Source organism: Papilio polytes, unplaced genomic scaffold (assembly GCF_000836215.1).
Source record: "Papilio polytes unplaced genomic scaffold, Ppol_1.0 DF821845.1, whole genome shotgun sequence".
Lineage (NCBI taxonomy): Eukaryota > Metazoa > Arthropoda > Insecta > Lepidoptera > Papilionidae > Papilio > Papilio polytes.
Window position 1 is genome coordinate 663103 of NW_013527359.1, and position 16830 is coordinate 679932.

General features: G+C 35.3%; 5 protein-coding genes across 6 annotated transcripts in view; 2 read left to right on the plus strand and 3 right to left on the minus strand.

The window, feature by feature from the left end:
* LOC106108065 overlaps nucleotides 1-5079 on the minus strand; it is an 11551-nt gene extending 6472 nt beyond the window's left edge. For both annotated transcript variants that reach the window (XM_013289143.1, XM_013289142.1), the window contains exons 1-3: nucleotides 4734-5079; nucleotides 1251-1410; nucleotides 588-673 (exon numbers count right to left, since the gene is read on the minus strand). In XM_013289143.1, the coding sequence (XP_013144597.1) occupies nucleotides 588-673; nucleotides 1251-1388 (224 nt within the window). In that variant the 5' untranslated portion in view covers nucleotides 1389-1410; nucleotides 4734-5079. The remainder of the gene's footprint in view (nucleotides 1-587; nucleotides 674-1250; nucleotides 1411-4733) is intronic.
* A 268-nt stretch (nucleotides 5080-5347) lies between these two features.
* On the minus strand, nucleotides 5348-11575 carry LOC106108084 (folylpolyglutamate synthase, mitochondrial-like). The gene is made up of 8 exons (XM_013289166.1): nucleotides 11225-11575; nucleotides 10904-10984; nucleotides 10623-10730; nucleotides 9857-10036; nucleotides 9332-9468; nucleotides 8872-9052; nucleotides 8204-8580; nucleotides 5348-5762 (listed from the first exon to the last, which is right to left on the minus strand). Exons 1-8 carry the CDS (start codon nucleotides 11303-11305, stop codon nucleotides 5384-5386), a joined length of 1524 nt encoding a protein of 507 aa, XP_013144620.1. The 5' UTR covers nucleotides 11306-11575; the 3' UTR covers nucleotides 5348-5383.
* LOC106108083 (putative RNA polymerase II subunit B1 CTD phosphatase RPAP2) lies at nucleotides 5803-8099 on the plus strand. Its single transcript, XM_013289164.1, has one exon. The coding sequence runs from the start codon at nucleotides 5989-5991 to the stop codon at nucleotides 7726-7728; it is 1740 nt and encodes a 579-aa protein (XP_013144618.1). The 5' UTR covers nucleotides 5803-5988; the 3' UTR covers nucleotides 7729-8099.
* A 247-nt stretch (nucleotides 11576-11822) lies between the features above and the next one.
* Nucleotides 11823-15978, plus strand: LOC106108070 (adenylate kinase 8-like). Its single transcript, XM_013289151.1, has 11 exons — nucleotides 11823-11999; nucleotides 12091-12226; nucleotides 12404-12489; nucleotides 12562-12667; nucleotides 12783-12967; nucleotides 13139-13352; nucleotides 13460-13584; nucleotides 13737-13828; nucleotides 14173-14323; nucleotides 14893-14980; nucleotides 15634-15978. The coding sequence occupies exons 1-11, from the start codon at nucleotides 11889-11891 to the stop codon at nucleotides 15729-15731; spliced, it is 1392 nt and encodes a 463-aa protein (XP_013144605.1). The 5' UTR covers nucleotides 11823-11888; the 3' UTR covers nucleotides 15732-15978.
* The window catches only part of LOC106107760 (delta-aminolevulinic acid dehydratase), a 9606-nt gene continuing 8548 nt past the window's right edge, over nucleotides 15773-16830 (minus strand). The window contains exons 7-8 of the mRNA XM_013288760.1: nucleotides 16713-16826; nucleotides 15773-16566 (exon numbers count right to left, since the gene is read on the minus strand). Of these exons, the coding sequence (XP_013144214.1) occupies nucleotides 16348-16566; nucleotides 16713-16826 (333 nt within the window). The 3' untranslated portion in view covers nucleotides 15773-16347. The remainder of the gene's footprint in view (nucleotides 16567-16712; nucleotides 16827-16830) is intronic.

Consider the following 16830-nt stretch of genomic DNA (forward strand, 5'->3'; position numbering starts at 1 on the left):
CCCCCCCCTCCAAGAGGGGCGCTATCTCCCACTTTGAGAAACACTGCAATAAAGCAATTCAACGAGTTTTTTTTTTAATGAATAATTTCGTTATTTCTCAATTTGGTCGTTATGCTATTTCCACTTAGTATAATGTAAACCTTTGTAATAATATCCGGTATAAATTAGCCGTTGTTTAATTCTCTTTATTAATATTGATAGAAATACACAATCTAATTTCACCTAAGTAAACAATGAAAGTCAAGTGACAACGGCCGTCCTTTTGTATGGCACATTGTGTGGGAAAAAACTGACACAATGGCCACTTGTTCTAATTCAAGTGATGAGGCTTAAACAGTTATCATTTTTAGGTCTTCTAAGGTTTCTAAGTCGGATATAAGTCGACAAATACCGTAACAGGGTCTATCACAAATAGCGTGACATTACGAGAACGTTTTCGTAACGTCATTGATAAAATTTGTATGAGATTTGTTGGCGTACTTAACACCATGTACGGCGAAATTTCTTATACATAGTTTGTCGTTGGTGATACGAAAACGTTCAGTTCGGCATTGGGAATCTATCAGTGACAGTGATTGATTACTTACCGATCACATAATAGGTTCCTCCTCTCATCTGACCTGTAAGGGTACAGCTTCTTATGACCCTCACGTTGCACCTTCGCAAGGTACACCTGTATACAAAACATAGCAAAGATTTATTGGTGTCAGTAGCGGTTTTAGCTTCAATAGCGGCCTTGGCGATATTTCTACGCCCTTATTTTTCAGCATAATTGGGGGGAGGGTTAAGAGTAATATATGTGAGAGTACTTGGGCTGTAGCGCCAATGTCGAAGCGCCCTAGGTGGCCGCCTAACCGAGCCCTACCCTACTGATTCCTGTACTAAATGTGATTACTTTCTAGTACTTTTTACCATCAGCCTATAAGCAGCATTTGTACGCTTGATTGCTTTAATAAAATGATTAGAAAACTAACATTTTTGATTGGTCGTTTGCACCTAGCGATGCATCGCATACTTTTTACATCGCGATGTAAAAAGTGACACAATTTTCTAATGATTTGCTCGCAGATTCCGATTGGAAAACGATTTATTTCTATTAAATTTCGCTGAATATTGTTGTAATTTCACTTTTGAAACTATACAGTTACTGCTATTTGACAACTTTGGTGCCTAATCAGGATTTAGGACATAAACTTGACATTTTTTCTAATTCTTCTTTATCATTGTAGAGCGTTTATATCTATCCCTACCTTGGAGCCTTCAAAGAGGAAGGCGACGAAGAACAGCACTATCCAGGTGAGGGCGAAGGCCCAGCGCGAGCTGACTTCGAGTCCGGGGAAGAGGAACTCGCCCAGGTCGTAGCCGAACCACATCCACATGTGCATCATGACACTGTGATCATCAGATATCCTGCACATATATTCAAATACAAATATTTTTTTTAGTAAAAGTGTTTTACAGGTCAAAATGTTGAAAAAATATTACAAATATACTCAACGAAAAATTGTATACATGAAGCATTTTTACAGGATCATAGAATTTATAATTAAACTAGCTATCACCTGCGACTCTGTCCGCGTGGAATTTAAAAAAAAACAAAAGTACGTAGCTTATGTGTTCTTCCAGACTGTCCTCTATATCCATACCAAGTTTCATCACAATCCGTTCATCCGTTTAGGCTACAAACTCTAACATCCATCTATCTATCTAAACTTTCGCATTTATAATACTAGTATGAAGTATGATTGCCTTTTTAATTTTTGTAGGTGTGTTGTCAATACCATATTTGTTTGGTGATAGCGCATTTAGGGTGTGGAGCTGGAGCATTGATATCAGTTTTTACAGAACTAAAGTGGTACACACAAACGAATGTATTTCGGACGACATATATGTATAGTCTATGTCGTAATAGTCATATTTATTCTGAACAGGTTTTGATAATAAATGTTAACTTGTTACGAGTTTAAAAAAAAGTGAAAGTTTTTTTAGAAAAAAGACATTAAATTCTAAAATCGATGTCATGTAATTCGGTTAACTTGTATTTTCTTTCTTAACCAAAACACAATTAGTAATAAACAATGAACAATTAAAGCAAACAAACGTGTCTTATCTTGCAGGGATTGTAGAAATTACAAGTTTTAACAGACAAAATTTTTCCACTTATACACTTTGATCCCTTTTCCTTAAAACCCTTTTTCTTATGAGAAAGGATGGGAAGGGCAAGTGAATATAAAAGCGGAGAGGGCGCATAAGAAGGGGAAATATTCTCTTTATGTGCGTCTCCTCCTCCGTCGATTAAGTGTAGGCAACGCATCTGCAATTGTAGATGTCTATGGGCAGCAGTCGCTTCGCCATTTTGGTGGATTTATGTGGTCGCTTGCTCGTTTGCCACCTTATATTATAAAAAAAAACACAACTGTACACTGGCTCATGTCATAAATCGATATAGGTTCATATTGAACGCCTCGAATTAAAAAAATAATTCTATATTCTCTCGGGTCTATAGATTGTTTTACGGTTGGTTTAGTAAACGTGCCCGTAGTTTATAATAATATATTTGCAGAGAATACACACGCAATCAAAACAGAGCATCGTTCTTGCGCGTTGTAACTCTCCGCCTGATAAGACACGAGTAGTGATTCAATTACATCGCACAATCTATTTCAAACAAATAACAACTGAACTATTGTTCCTCGCGTGTTTACAATAATATGTGTAACGTATTCAAAGATTTGACTCACTGCTCTGCACATTTGAATGACTATTAAAAATAAACAAATTATCTCGTCTATCTATACTAATCTTACTAATATTATAAATGCGTAAGTTTAGATGGATGGATGTTTATTAGAGTTTGTAGTCTAAACGGCTAAAAGAATCTCGATGAAATTTGGCATAGATGTAGAGATTAGTCTGGAAGAACACATAGGCTACTTGCTTTTGTTTTTTTAACTACTTGCTTTTGTTTTTTTAAAGCCGCGCGGACGGAGTCGCGGGCGAAAGCTAGTAGAATCATAACTTATTCAAACGCGTTTTTCTAATACTCTAAACTTTATTACGTCGTTGTATGGCAATCTATATCTATACTGATATAATAAAGTGGAAAGATTTGTATTTTTGTATGTATTAAAATAACTCAAAAACTACTGGGCCAATTTTAAAAATTCTTTCACCGTTAGAAAGGCAATTTATCTGTAAGTAACATAGGCTATATATATTTTTTTTAATTTTACACAGACGAAATCGCGAGCAACAGCTAGCTAGCTAGTATGGTATAAAAAAATGTATACATCATAGTGTTACCTGAGCTGTCTAATAACATTTCCCCTGATAACTATCCGATACCCGAAGCAAAGATAAGTCGAACCACATCACAATTGAAATAGTTTTATGATTCTGCATGTTATTCCTAATATTTCCTTTCCATAATTAAGAAAGTCGTCCATTCCTTATGTTCCATAAGTCAGAAAATCGATCAAGACGGCGTAATTATGCGGTGTTTTTATGATTAGCAAAACCGTCCCCAGAGTAGGACGATATCCAATTATTTATACCCAGTAAAGACGCGAAAGCGAGGGACGGAGATAGGCTATAAGTCATTGACCGACCTTCCTTTCTGCATCGTCGCTATAATTTGCGAATCGGACATGCAAACTACGTAGTCGCATTGCAAACAAAATACAAAGTAACACATGCTTTAGGCGCGGTTCACACTCGGCCAATACAGTGAACGCTAACTGACGCCAGTGAGTTTATACAATCTCTAACTTCGCAACTGACCAACTGTACTGGCCAAGCGTTTACTGCGCATTATTGTTGGATAATGGTATTACAAGATTCAAACTTTACGGTAGCTCGAAGTTATCTGGGAAGTAGTGCGGGTATTGTATTTTTGGTGCTTGGCGGTTCGGAACGTTAAGTCGCTGCACAGAACTCTGTTTTAAGTGTAAGGGGCGTAAAGGGATGCTTAGGAGGCGTATTGCGCGGCATACGGCTCTAGGTCGATTGACAAAAAAAATTCAATTCGAAAATGTGTTTGGACTCGTTGGAGGTTGGAGTAAAGTGCTCTCAGGATGGTCCCTTCAAAGTAACTCTTTGTCCTATCAATGCTTAAAATTGTCTTGTTTGCAATATCTGGTGCAAAATTAATAGCAGTTCATACATTTTTGATGATACCACACAAGTCAATATTGCATAGCAAGCCTTCTATATAAGAGTACAATAATTTAATAAGAGCCAGTTGATTAGAAATTTTGCATCTTATTGCATTGTGTTGACGAGTGTGGGTCTGAAATAATTTTCCTTAACCTCAAAAATATTTTCGGATGAAAATTGATTTTTTTTTTATCATTTAGTTAAGTTTACATTTAAGATTCTAGAAAACATTTGTTCTTAATAATAAATATTTTCTGGTTCAACACATTCAAGGCTTAAAGATGAATTTTCTTTTACTTCAAGTGGCAGTACAATTGAACTATGTCCAGCCAGAAATAAGGCAATATATTTATCTTCTTAACATAAGAATAAGATTCTATAAATACTAGAAAAAAAAACAGTAAGAGGTTAATTTGAAAAAAGAAACAGATAATATTAAATTACAATATAAAGATTAACAAACATTTGTTTTAGGTTACTGATGAACTAAATTATTATTTTGCAAAATGAATATCTTGTTATTATATAATATAATAATGACGAAATAATATAATTAAAAAAAAAACAATTTGACTTACCTGTTAACACTATTTAAATCATTTTTATACAAAAATGCCTACTAGTCACTAGATATATTGGAATTCGATGGAAGCATCGTTATCAAGAAATAAATATAGTAAATAAACCTCAAATACTATGCCCTACTGATAATATTCGATAAAAAGTAAAAATCGCAGACACACTAAAGTCATATTAATTCCCCAACACTATAACAAATGTAACAGACAGTTTAATTACAATGTACAGATTTAAGTTATTTGTATACGCACTAAATTTCTTTATTGAGAAAAGAAATCAAAAAAATTAAAACAACTCAGTATTAGGGTGAAGAACTGACAAATCCAATTGACAGCCTTGACAGAACTAAATTGAAATCTCCCTAAAACATATGACAGTTTGACAAATTAAATTGGTGTTGTCAGCTGGCTTTCATTTTTATCTTACTTTTTGCCGACGACTGGAGACTTGGCAAATGGATTCCCCTTGCTAGCGGTTGTAAGAATCTTAATGAAATTGGGACCGAAATAAGTTTATTGTCGAAAAATAGTATAGAAGCCTTACATTTGTCCTTGTATACTATAAGCTTATAATTTGACTAAAGGTTTAGAACACAATAAAATAAACCAAAACATCAGGATATAAATAAAATTTTATTTAATTCGATTTCCTAATTCTCCCCTAAATTAGGATCAATTATAGAAAGTGCAGCCCCAACTAAATGTAAAGATCCAGTGATTAAAACGGATTTGCTCTCATTATTTTGTTTTATACATGACAGAGCGTCTGAAACGCATTCTAAGATCGTTACTTTACTGCGTTTGCCATTTTCTTGGAGCCTGTTCCATGCTTCTTCATTTTTCTGACATCTTGCAATTAAATCTCTATATTCCATTATAGAATAATTGTCGTTTTTATCACTTATTTCCTTAAATGCTGTCGGTATCACAAAATATACTTTCTTAAAATTTACAAACTTCAAAGGTGTTAGCAAAACCTCCGCATCTCTATCTCCAGTTGCACTAAAAATTAGACTTTTGTCTTGACATCTGTAACAATAAATAATAAATAATTACAATTTTACACAAATGTGCATCTGAATAATTTTCATAAAAGTACCTAAATGTTTGCAAACGAAAAGGTAGGTACACCCTTTCCTATGTAGGAGTTTTTTTGTAGTGGCAATCTGGCAATCCATTTGACGTTTGTGACGTATTATGAAAAAGTCATAAACATAGAGGTTAGAATTTTGTTGTGAAATATATAGCTAAAATAATGGACGAAATTAAAGCTAAACTGAAGAAAAAACCTACTAAAATTGAAGAAATGACAAAGGAGCAAATAAGGGAGGCAATAATAAAGAAACGAGAGTGTAATGCTAAAGCTCAAAAAATTGTTGAAAGTTTACTAGAAAAAGATATCACCGCAACATATTTCTTGCAATGTTTACCTGAAATAAACCAATGTCACTTAGAAGATGTAATAGAAGAAAGATGCATTATTCAGCTTTGTGGATATCCCTTGTGCCAAAGACCTTTACTTGAAAAGGAGATTCCTAAACAGAAATACAAAATATCTATAAAAACGAACAAAGTGTACGATATAACAGCTCGTAAAAGCTTTTGCAGCAACAGCTGTTTCAAATCTGCTATGCATGTCAAGAAGCAGATGCTGACAAGTCCTTTGTGGTTCAGAGAATATGAAGAAATGCCAAAATTTCACCTTTTACCTTTAGACACTGTTGGGAGTTTAGGACTTGAAGTAGACCTTGGACAAGTCGAACGTGTAAAATTGGAACCAGTAAAAAACACATTTATATCAATAAATGATTTTACACATGCTAGCCTGAATGAAATGGACAGTAATAATCAAGACAATAATTCAGATAGACCCACCAACAAGGAGAACCAACTAAACAGCACAAATGCTCCTGTAAGTGATAAAGTAAAAGAAACCCAAGACATCGGCAGAGAGAAAAACAAAGATAAGACAATTTCCAATCAAATTAATGATAAACAAAACAGAGATAAACTTGATACAGGACCAAAATCAGAATCACAAAAAGTAAATCCATTAAGTATAGTTGGTGAAATAATTGAAAAGCCTGAACGAAAAATGGATCCTATAGTTGTAAATCCACCAAATGAAATTAAAAATGCATCAGTTAAAAAGCAACAAAGAAAGCAACCTTCAGTAATTACCCTAACAATTGACGTAGAAAAATGTTTATCAGAATGGCTTACTGTGGACACAATGATCTTTATATTTGGAGAGGAGAAAGTTAGAGAAATGATTGAAGACAAAGGAGAATGTATCAAAGAGTATTTAAACAATTACGCACAGAGTATATTCTATACTTCAAATACCTATGATCAATATCAAGCTTTATGTAGAAAATTAAACATGCTTGAACTCGAAGACAGAAAATACGATGCTAAGACATTACAACGAGAAACAAAACCTTTGCCAGATTATTCAATATTACAAGAAGAAAGTAAGAAAATCCAATTAAAAGTCAAAGCCTTCTTCTCTGGAGACTTAGAGGTTTTAACTGAAAGCATTCCGGAAGTTTCCCAAATTAATACTACAGAGGAAGAGAATTCAGTAACACAATTACCGCTGGTTGACAAGAATGCACAAAATGCATTACGAAGAAAAATAGTATGTCAGCATATAAACAAAGTTCTTCCTGATATTCTTCGTTCTTTAAACTTGTCAGCGTTATCCATTAGTTCCGATATACGCTTGCTTGTTAATACATTTAAATTAAAAGCTAACAACATAACATTTAAGCCAATCCAATGGAATTTAATAGCTATAATTTTTATAAAGTTGCTATCTGTAAAAGACCATAGACTAAATTACTTATTAGAGCAGCCAACTGCATTCCAGCATATGCAATTATTGTTGCTTAGTTATAAACAGGATGGTGGATACTTAGACCGTTTGATATCATGGTTAACAGATATTGATAGGCTATTAGATGTAAATGACACTCAACTTACGATAGAATAATATGTCATTGAGATATAGATATGGTTTTTTATAATAACATAAAATACATTAAATATACATGTAGTATTTCATATTTATACACGAGCTGTCGCCAGCAAACTTAATTGGCGCAAATTTGGATCACCTGTTACGCCATTTTGACAGCGCGGTATAAAAATAAAAGTAGCGTATAATATTCCTATCCATGTCAGCTAACCTCCAGTGAAATTCCCAAGGAAATCGGCCCATCTGTTTCGGAGATGACTAGATATTGTTATTGGGTGTTTAGACTAAAAAATATGTACTTATAAGTAATGACTAAACTAAGGTATTTTATCAGAAATACAAATTATGTTATTAATTTATTTTTAATGTGATATTATTAATTAATAAAATATTCTCTGCTTTTAAAAACTTTTAGTTTTTTTTTTTTATACGAAGATAAAGTGAATACATAATACTATAAACTGTAATTAAAGAAACAGAATGTTCTTACCGGCTATTGTGTTCAAACCACTGTGCGCATATTTCCATAGATTCTTTAGTATGAGCGCCATCTAGATAAAAAGTTGAGTACTCTGTTTCAATCACTTGATATCTCCCCGGCCATTTACACCCTGATAAACCTTTTATAGTTTTATTTGGTAATTTTCTAATTACACTATTCTCTTTGGATTCCTTTTCACATATACCATTTGATATATTTATTGTATTATTTAATATGTGCGTTTTATTTTTACGCATCCAAGCGTGTGCCAGTTGTATAGCTAAGGATGCGTTCAAACAATATGCTTCTATTTCTACTGGAAGTTGTAGTTTTAAGCCATTTTCAAATGTGTATGTTTTATAATCTGGAACTACATGCAATGAACACTGAAACAAAGGTTTTTTTTAACTCATATTTGTTTATGATGTGTCAAAAGAAGCTTTAAAGTTTAGTTAAATACTTTATTTTTAAAATAGCTGTTATTCCTGACTTCGTCCACGTAAAATTTAAAAATATAGTCTATGTTACTCAGCGGTAACATAGCTTTGTAATGGTGAATAAATTTTAGAAAATAACCCAGTAGTTTTTTTATTTCAATACGTACAAAAATGCAAATCTTCCCTCTTTACAATATTAGTATAGAAGTATAAATATAGATAACTAAATAACATTTATACCTGAACATGATTGGCTACTCTCTCTAAGACTTCCATGGCGTCTGTTGGTTGTTGCACAGTGTATGCCTCACATCCTGTCTTCATGATACCAGCTTTTGCCTCAGCTATCTCTGGTAGAGTGGTGCCCAAGATTGATGTATGGTCAAGACCTAAAGCGGTTATACCAACCACCGGTACCTTCCTTCGAAAGTGCATAGAAACATAAACTGCTTGAATTAAATTATGAATTTACTAGCTGTTGCTCGCGACTTCGCCCGCGTGAAATAACAAATATAACCTATTACGTTCGCCCATTTTTTCAACCTATTTCAACCATATGCCAAATTTCATTGAGATCCTTTCAGCATTTTAGGCTACAAACTCTAACAAACATCCATCCATTGAGATTCATCTCACATATGTTCATATATTGCGGTTTTACCGTGTAACAGTAAATATTACTTCAATTGAATGTAGTTACCTCAGTACATTTGTATAATCCACCACACCACCAATGCCGACCTCCACAATGGCTACATCCACCTTCTCCTTCAGGAACACGTTATATGCTAGCACAGTTAAGAACGCAAAGTACTTGGGCATATCACCTTCGTAACTCTACAAGCAAAATAGTTGGTAAATAACTGTAGTGTTATCGAAATTAATACCAAATCTAGATTTTATCAGGTAATAGAGCTATAAAGCAAGCTATACTTAACATATGAATATAGTCTTATGATGATCGAAAATAAAATGAATTTAAAACCAGAAATCTTTATCCAGATGTTAACCACTTAAATGCTACCATAACTCCAAAGATCGTAAATTTAAAAAGTAAATATAACTGCTTTAAACAAGACCATAACTAAAAAAAACTCCATAGAACTAAGCAGTTCGGCAAGAGTCACTTAGTTATATTAATATTGTAGGCATTTTCCTTAAATTGGTGTATTTAGTACTTTATTTGAATTCTTGTTTCTCATGGGATATCTATGTGATAAATTACCTGTGAAGCATACAAGCGGTCATATACATCATGGAAGTGTTTAGAGAAGGTTTCCTTGTCAACTATACAGCCGTTAAGGCGAATGCGTTCACGCACCGCCACCAAGTGCGGTGAGGAGTAGAAGCCAGTCTTATATCCATGGTAACGCAGCACTGACTCGCACATTGCACTTGTCGAACCCTATATGTATAAAATAATTATTGCATAAATCTATTATGTATTTGTATAGGAAATTTAACACACAAAATGCCAAGGCTTATTAACAGGAAGCATTAGTATGCTAACTTCATTGACACTAGAATGTTTACATATTAAAATGAAATAACTGAAGTGCCAATAGCCTAATGGTTTGGGGTAGGGACTATCGATCTTGTGGTCGATTGTTCGAATCCCGTCATTTGACTAGTCATGAACCCTATCCTAGCACAAGCCTAGAGCTTAGTTTAAGTGGTTAAAGGAAATATTAGTAATCTACTCGTATTTAAAAAAAATGCCTGTGGGATTGGAGGGAATCTAGAAATATTTGAAATTGATTTAACATTTTTTTTTTTAATTTATATTGGGTATCCCCAAAAGGCATATGCCAAAAATCAAGGGAGAGGCTCTTAGTCGAAACTTTTTTTACCAAAGCAAATATAAGTTGTTTTTGAGTTATTTGGCATAATTTACACATGTTTTACAATTTTAGAGTCTCTACTGCCTCCTACTGGCAAAGCCCATGATTATTGTGTGTCTATATAACAAAAAAAAGAAAGGAATAATGTACCTTCCCTTTGGTGCCAGCAACATGTATAACTGAGAGCTGGTCTAACATTGACAAAGTAACACCAGTTCTGTGCAAATACTTTTCCATATCCTCTATGTTTGTACATTTCTGGAAGAAAAAATAACAAATATCACTGAAAATATTGAAATTAAATTGTTTTAGTTAAAATAAATCATTTAAAAGTAATAATTACTGATTAATTTCATTTGTAATGTAAATTCTATAAACTTTCTGTCCATTTAAAGTTATGTATTGAAGGAAATGTATTAATTTTTACTTACTTGGCCTAATTTTATATCTTTCCTTATTTGTTCTATAGTTGATTTATTTGATTGAAGTAAATTCAATTTTTTCACAGCCTCCTTAAACAGAGAAAACAATAATTTCCCATAAATTATCTGTTTCAAAACTATATTAGACTCAGAATGTACTAATCTTTGATTTCAACTAAATTTTTAAATGATTATCTCACACCAGGAAGTAACTTTTTAACGAAGAACTTCGATTGAAAATTAATTAAATAAATAAATAAAATAAATTTAAAATTGGATATAGAAAAACTTGTAAGTTTTAATTGTAATAAACATTAATACACAACTAACCTCGTAAGAAAATTTACTGGAAGACATCCTAACTATTACTCTACTCACTAGTAAATAACGCCGTAAGCCGACAAAAGTCATCGACGTACCACCGTCGATTAAGATGATGTCGTAGAAATCGTTCTTATTTGCAATTGTAGCAAAAAATGACCTTGGCGCGTGTTCACGCGTCCAAGCGAAATCATGTTATCCTCATATTATATGAAACACGCAACATTATCTATTATCACTCGATTTGACCTCTGAACCCGCGAATATACTAGCTGTACTCCGAATATATCTAGTAATAGTTGCTTTTAATTTTAGTATTATATCTGCATACAAAATAAAATAACCAAAACATAACATAACATGTTTGACAGTCAGCTGTTTTTGAAAGTTTAAAAACGGTTCAAAAACATCAGGTAAACCATTGTTTTTTCAAAGACATTCATCCTCTGCGTCTAACAAATGTTTTTATAACTTTATGGGAAGGTCTCATAAATCAAAAACAAAGAGAAAGTATCTTCATCCTCGAAGATTCTTACATTTATTATCAAAGCTAAATAGTTACTCACAAGTATTTTATATTTAAAACTTAAAAAGTAAGAAGAACCGTCAAAACTTCAATTTATAAAATCTGATTTGAATACTTTTTGTTTGAATTTATCCCAAGCGTTTATTAATGGTATGTATTGTGAATATGACCGAAACCGACGCAACGAAACTACCTTTGCTGATACCAGACAAGTTTGTACCGTACTTGGAGAAATATAGAATTTACAAACTTTTTAAAGTAAGCGCCTGATAATTTGAAATAACCAAAATTTATAAAGTTGCTTATATGAGACTAATGAAATATTTGCCGTAAACTTTATGCTAAACAGGATATGGTACAAGACCTGGTGATTAACTTGCCTCAAGACCATTTGAAACATATGAAAGTTTTCCTCAACCATCGTATACTCAGCGGGAAAGACGCCGACCGTGTCATTATTTTAGTTTCGCCTGAACTCGACATTGGTATGTGGACCTTGACCTTAGATATCATTGTTGTTTCTGTAAACCCCAAAATTCTTTTATCACTTTACCATTGTAGGAGCGAATGTTAAAATATAGCTATAATTAAACTTGTAATATCTACACATTTTCCACAGATGCAAGAAAGTGACGGTTTTTTTAATTACTCTGAAATTCCAGATATAAACGTTATCGCTAAAGATCTAATAAAAGATCTTGGCTTCTTCGTCATCACTCGGCGCTGCGTGATGGACCGCTACGAAAAGGTAGCTGTCGATATAATTTCGATTACGAAGTGATTTCGATATGTCAATAAGTTGATTTCTTCACGATCACAGAGCGATAACTACGTGCCTGGTTGCATTTCACCCGTGAGGATGGCAGAAGTTACCAAATCTCTGACGATGACAAATCAGGTTGCGCAAAGCGGTTGGCTCATGTTTGGTAAAACGAAATGCTTAACTATGTATATGCTAGTCTGGATTTTTTATGACTTTGAAGAATTACTTTCTCAATTTAGTTAATGACATCAGATTACAAAATATATGTTCTGTATAAGACCATCCGTGCACGCTGCGCGAGGCGCGCTGCCTGCAGCAGCTGGGGGTACTGCCGACTATGACGCTGGTTCTTACCCCGCCACCGCCGCACGCCCCCCGCACTGATCATCCCCACACCGCAAGGCGATCTTTCTTTGACCAGGACTTCGAGGCACTCAAGTTTGCCTACAAGGCTACCTTGAAGGTTGACATTGACCTATAAATGCCATTATTAATCGTATTGAATGTCTTTCAAGAAAAGTTTATTAGCGACAGTTATGCGTATCGCGTTTCTATGATCTAAAAACCCATCGTGGGACAAAATTTGGCATCCACGGAGGCTAAAAAAGTCTTTGAACAATTGTATACTCTACAGGAGATATACGTGAACCCTCGTGAGGATGCAAAGTGTATAGAGATGAAATGCGTGCGGGGCATCCGCGCTACGGCGGCGGGTGCGCACTCCGGTGCACGCTCGCTGGCCACGGTAGGCGCGCCCGGCAACTACCGAGTGCTGCTGATAGGCCCGCGTGGTTGCGGACGCCGCCTGCACGCCGAGGCACTCGCTGACCGCTTCGGACTCGTACACTGTTTGTAACTAAATTATACAAAATACCTACTTACCTTTTTTCAATAAACAAATTGCTATTCTACTTACACCAAAGACATATATCTAACTACTACATCTCTCTCATAGTGCACTTTAATGATCTCCATAACGAGGCTAAGGAAGGCGACGACGAGATTGGTGAGAAGTTGCGTAATTTCGGACTGAGCACACGATTGAGGGCTGATATTGTGAGGCGACGCTTAGCTAAAAAGGTTAGCTATGATTATGAACTTGTCTAACTTTCCTCGGTTTAGATCAGTAATATAGATGTTAAACAATTTTACTTCTTTTCTAATATCGATAGTATGCGTCCTAGAAGAGCTTATTGGCATTTACTGGGTACTTAGGTACATAGTTGTTATAGGACTGCATAGATAACGGTTGGGTCCTCACCGGTTTTCCAACTTGCGGTGCTGATTTTGAAAACTTGGACAACATGCCCACGCCACCGAATAGGTTTGTATAAATCCTATATAATTTTAGTATTGTTTTATTTGACTGCTAAATACATGTCGAGTTTCAATATATAGAAAGTGATCGGACCTAGGGCTACAGACTGTGAAGCTGGCACAACTTTCAGAACTGGGATATACTTTCTAAGTGAAAGGCGTTTCGTGTAATTGTTCGAAACTCTCGTTACTATAAATTATATTGGTCTAGTTAAAGTTAAAACGTCTAAAACTATGCCAAAATCTGTGCAATGTAGAACTTGTATTTAAAATATACCCTAAACTAAGGAAGTGGACGAGTAATCATTACGACTTTGAGTTCGACAGTACGTAAATACCATTTTGTGTTAGGATAATATTCCTGAACGCGGAATGGCAGACGTGCAAGACGCGCGTGTTGTCGCGCGGCGTGGACTGGTGCAGCGGCCAGCCCGCGCCGCTCGGCTCCGGTCCGCGCGTGCTCGTCCACCCTGAAGACGATGAGGCCGCGCTTGACGCAGAGGTACACAGCCTATGCTTCAAACTATGAACTGTTGGTACCAATTAAGCCAAACTAAAACCAATCTTAATAGAAAAATGTCATAGTTAAAGACGACACTAGATTTTAAATGAGTAGAAGGTGATGGTGATAATAAAAATATGTTAATAACTCATATGAGAATACAGTGTAGCGAATATTAAATTTATATCGAAATGTTAACGGCAAAAACGGTAACAACGCACGATTTCGATATAAGAATTCCATACTCGTGCCATACTAACCTCAAAACCTATAAAAAATTTGTCCAACAATCTATTGTTCTTGAATGTCTTCCGTTTAGGTACGGTGCGCGCGGATGTAACGGGAATTAAAAAGTAAATGCTTAGAATAGTGTTTGTTCAGTTGCTATACTCTGCCTCATGGAGTTCAAAACCCATAACTCTGTTTAAATTTGAATTGATTATTATTATTTCTAATTATTGTAATATTATGGAACATATTACATTGTGTTAACTGTGCCAAGGATATCACAAGTTAGAAACGATTGGGTTTGAACTTTACAGGCATCTGCTTTATGCAATATTTTTCAGTTGGACACGTATTTTACGGAGACGTTGGCAGAACTGCGCGCAGCTGCTGGTATTAACGCTGAAGAAGTGGACGCATCTAAACCAATCGGTAAATAACTGTATAACAAAGATGGTTATCGAAACTTGCCAAATATGTTTATGTATTCACAAGTGTCAGTACTTTTTGTGTCATTAACTTGCGACGAATTCATAAACAGCCATCCTCATCAGGGCTGGTTTTAGCATTACTGGGGCCCTGGGCGATATTTTTACGACACACCGTCTTTAACACAAACCCATACGAAAAGACACCCGTGGGGTCTTTTTTACGCCCTTTTATATAAGAGTCCTGGACGGTCGCCACACCCTAAAGCTGGTACTCATCTCCATAGTGTTTAGTGACTAAACCACTTTATGTATTATGGCACAGTAAATTGAATACTAATAGTTAATACATATAGACAATGTAATTTCCGAAACGCTGAGGAAGAATAGATAAGAATTGCTTCGTTATAAGCGTATAACTCGTTCGGTCAACGACCTGAATATCTCGACTAGAAACTGAGCGGCAAACCATATTGACATAACACTTATCGCTTCTAATAGAATACTAACAACATGATTGATTATTTTATGTTACCGTTAGATGAGTTTTCTGGTCGATTCCCATGCGAAATGAAAAAAAAATGATACCAACATTTCTCGGCTGTGTATCATTCTCTATAACCGATTGGTCCTTAGTTGTATATTACATTTTTATAGATCAAGTGCAGGTAGAAATCCAGGCAGCGATCATGGCGTCGCCAGCCTTCAACATGGAGTTTGGATCGCAGTTGACCAACAATGTGCGCGGCGATTAACCTCCAAATATTTATTAATTGGGTTTAAATAAAAACCAAGCTTTATCTTATTAAAAAATCTTTTTATTTATGTACTCCTCCGTACTTCATTGAAAATTATTTAAATTACTACATAATTAATTACGAGCTAACAATTTATTCAGCAGTCTCAAAACAATTATACAGTATAGAACACAGAGGTAGGTCGCCGAGAACTAGCAGACATACATAGGGTTGTGCAAACAGACGGGACCCATTGAGAAAAAAACATCTCACACTATTGGAATTACACTAAAAATAAAAATGCAACATTTTATACAGCCACGACACATTCATACAACCTGACGCTCGTCGCGCGGCGGCCGGCCCTAGAGAGATCGACTTCGAGTCCGCCGCACGCACACAAACAACACGCACAACAATAAATATACACAAAACGATCTACACACAGCATCTGTGCGTCGATACAGATTATACACGAACTAATAAGCTATAAGATTTAATAGCTTAATGTAAGCTGTAAGATTACCACTTAATGCTAAGTTTATATTTCGAAGCGACACGGCAATAGCGCGTGTACAATCTGTACTGAGCGGAGATCACATTTGGTTATGATCACTTGTTATATCCTATTAGTTTACAACTCGTCCTTGAAGTCCTCGTCCTCCCCGCCCGCGCCCGGCGGCGGCACTCCGCCTTGACCCTGGTACAGCTTGGCGATGATGGGCTGCACTACATCTTCTAGGCTCTTCTTCTGTTTCTTGTACTCTTCCGCGTCTGTGTCCTGGTTGTCTTCTAGCCATTTGATCGCAGCGTCGATGGCTTCCTCCATCTTCGCTTTGTCGTCATCACTGACCTGTAACAATGGAAACAGAAATTTAGCATTTAAGTCATAAAATAATCAATACTTCTAAATAATAGTGAAATACACTTTAAATACTATGTTAGAAGATTTTTTCAAAGATCGAAATTATTTTTTTATTTAATAAAAAAAGTACCAACCTTAGCGCCAAGTTTCTCCTTATCCTGGAGCTGGTTCTTGATCGAGTAAGCATAGCTCTCCAGCTCGTTTCTCGACTCGACGCGCTCCTTTAGCTTCTTGTCATCATCTGCGAACTTC

Bases quoted from the DNA above. Each gene is read 5' to 3' on its own strand.
- LOC106108084 (XM_013289166.1), bottom strand. From the start codon at position 11,305: ATGACTTTTGTCGGCTTACGGCGTTATTTACTAGTGAGTAGAGTAATA. The intron at 10,731-10,903 runs GTAAGTAAAAAT...TTTTTCTTCCAG, and splicing joins AAGATATAAAATTAGGCCAA to AAATGTACAAACATAGAGGA. The intron at 10,037-10,622 runs GTACATTATTCC...TTATACATATAG, and splicing joins TTGCTGGCACCAAAGGGAAG to GGTTCGACAAGTGCAATGTG.
- LOC106108070 (XM_013289151.1), top strand. From the start codon at position 11,889: ATGGTATGTATTGTGAATATGACCGAAACCGACGCAACGAAACTACCT. The intron at 12,668-12,782 runs GTAAAACGAAAT...GTTCTGTATAAG, and splicing joins AAGCGGTTGGCTCATGTTTG to ACCATCCGTGCACGCTGCGC. The intron at 13,585-13,736 runs GTTAGCTATGAT...TAGTTGTTATAG, and splicing joins GGCGACGCTTAGCTAAAAAG to GACTGCATAGATAACGGTTG.
- LOC106108083 (XM_013289164.1), top strand. From the start codon at position 5,989: ATGGACGAAATTAAAGCTAAACTGAAGAAAAAACCTACTAAAATTGAA.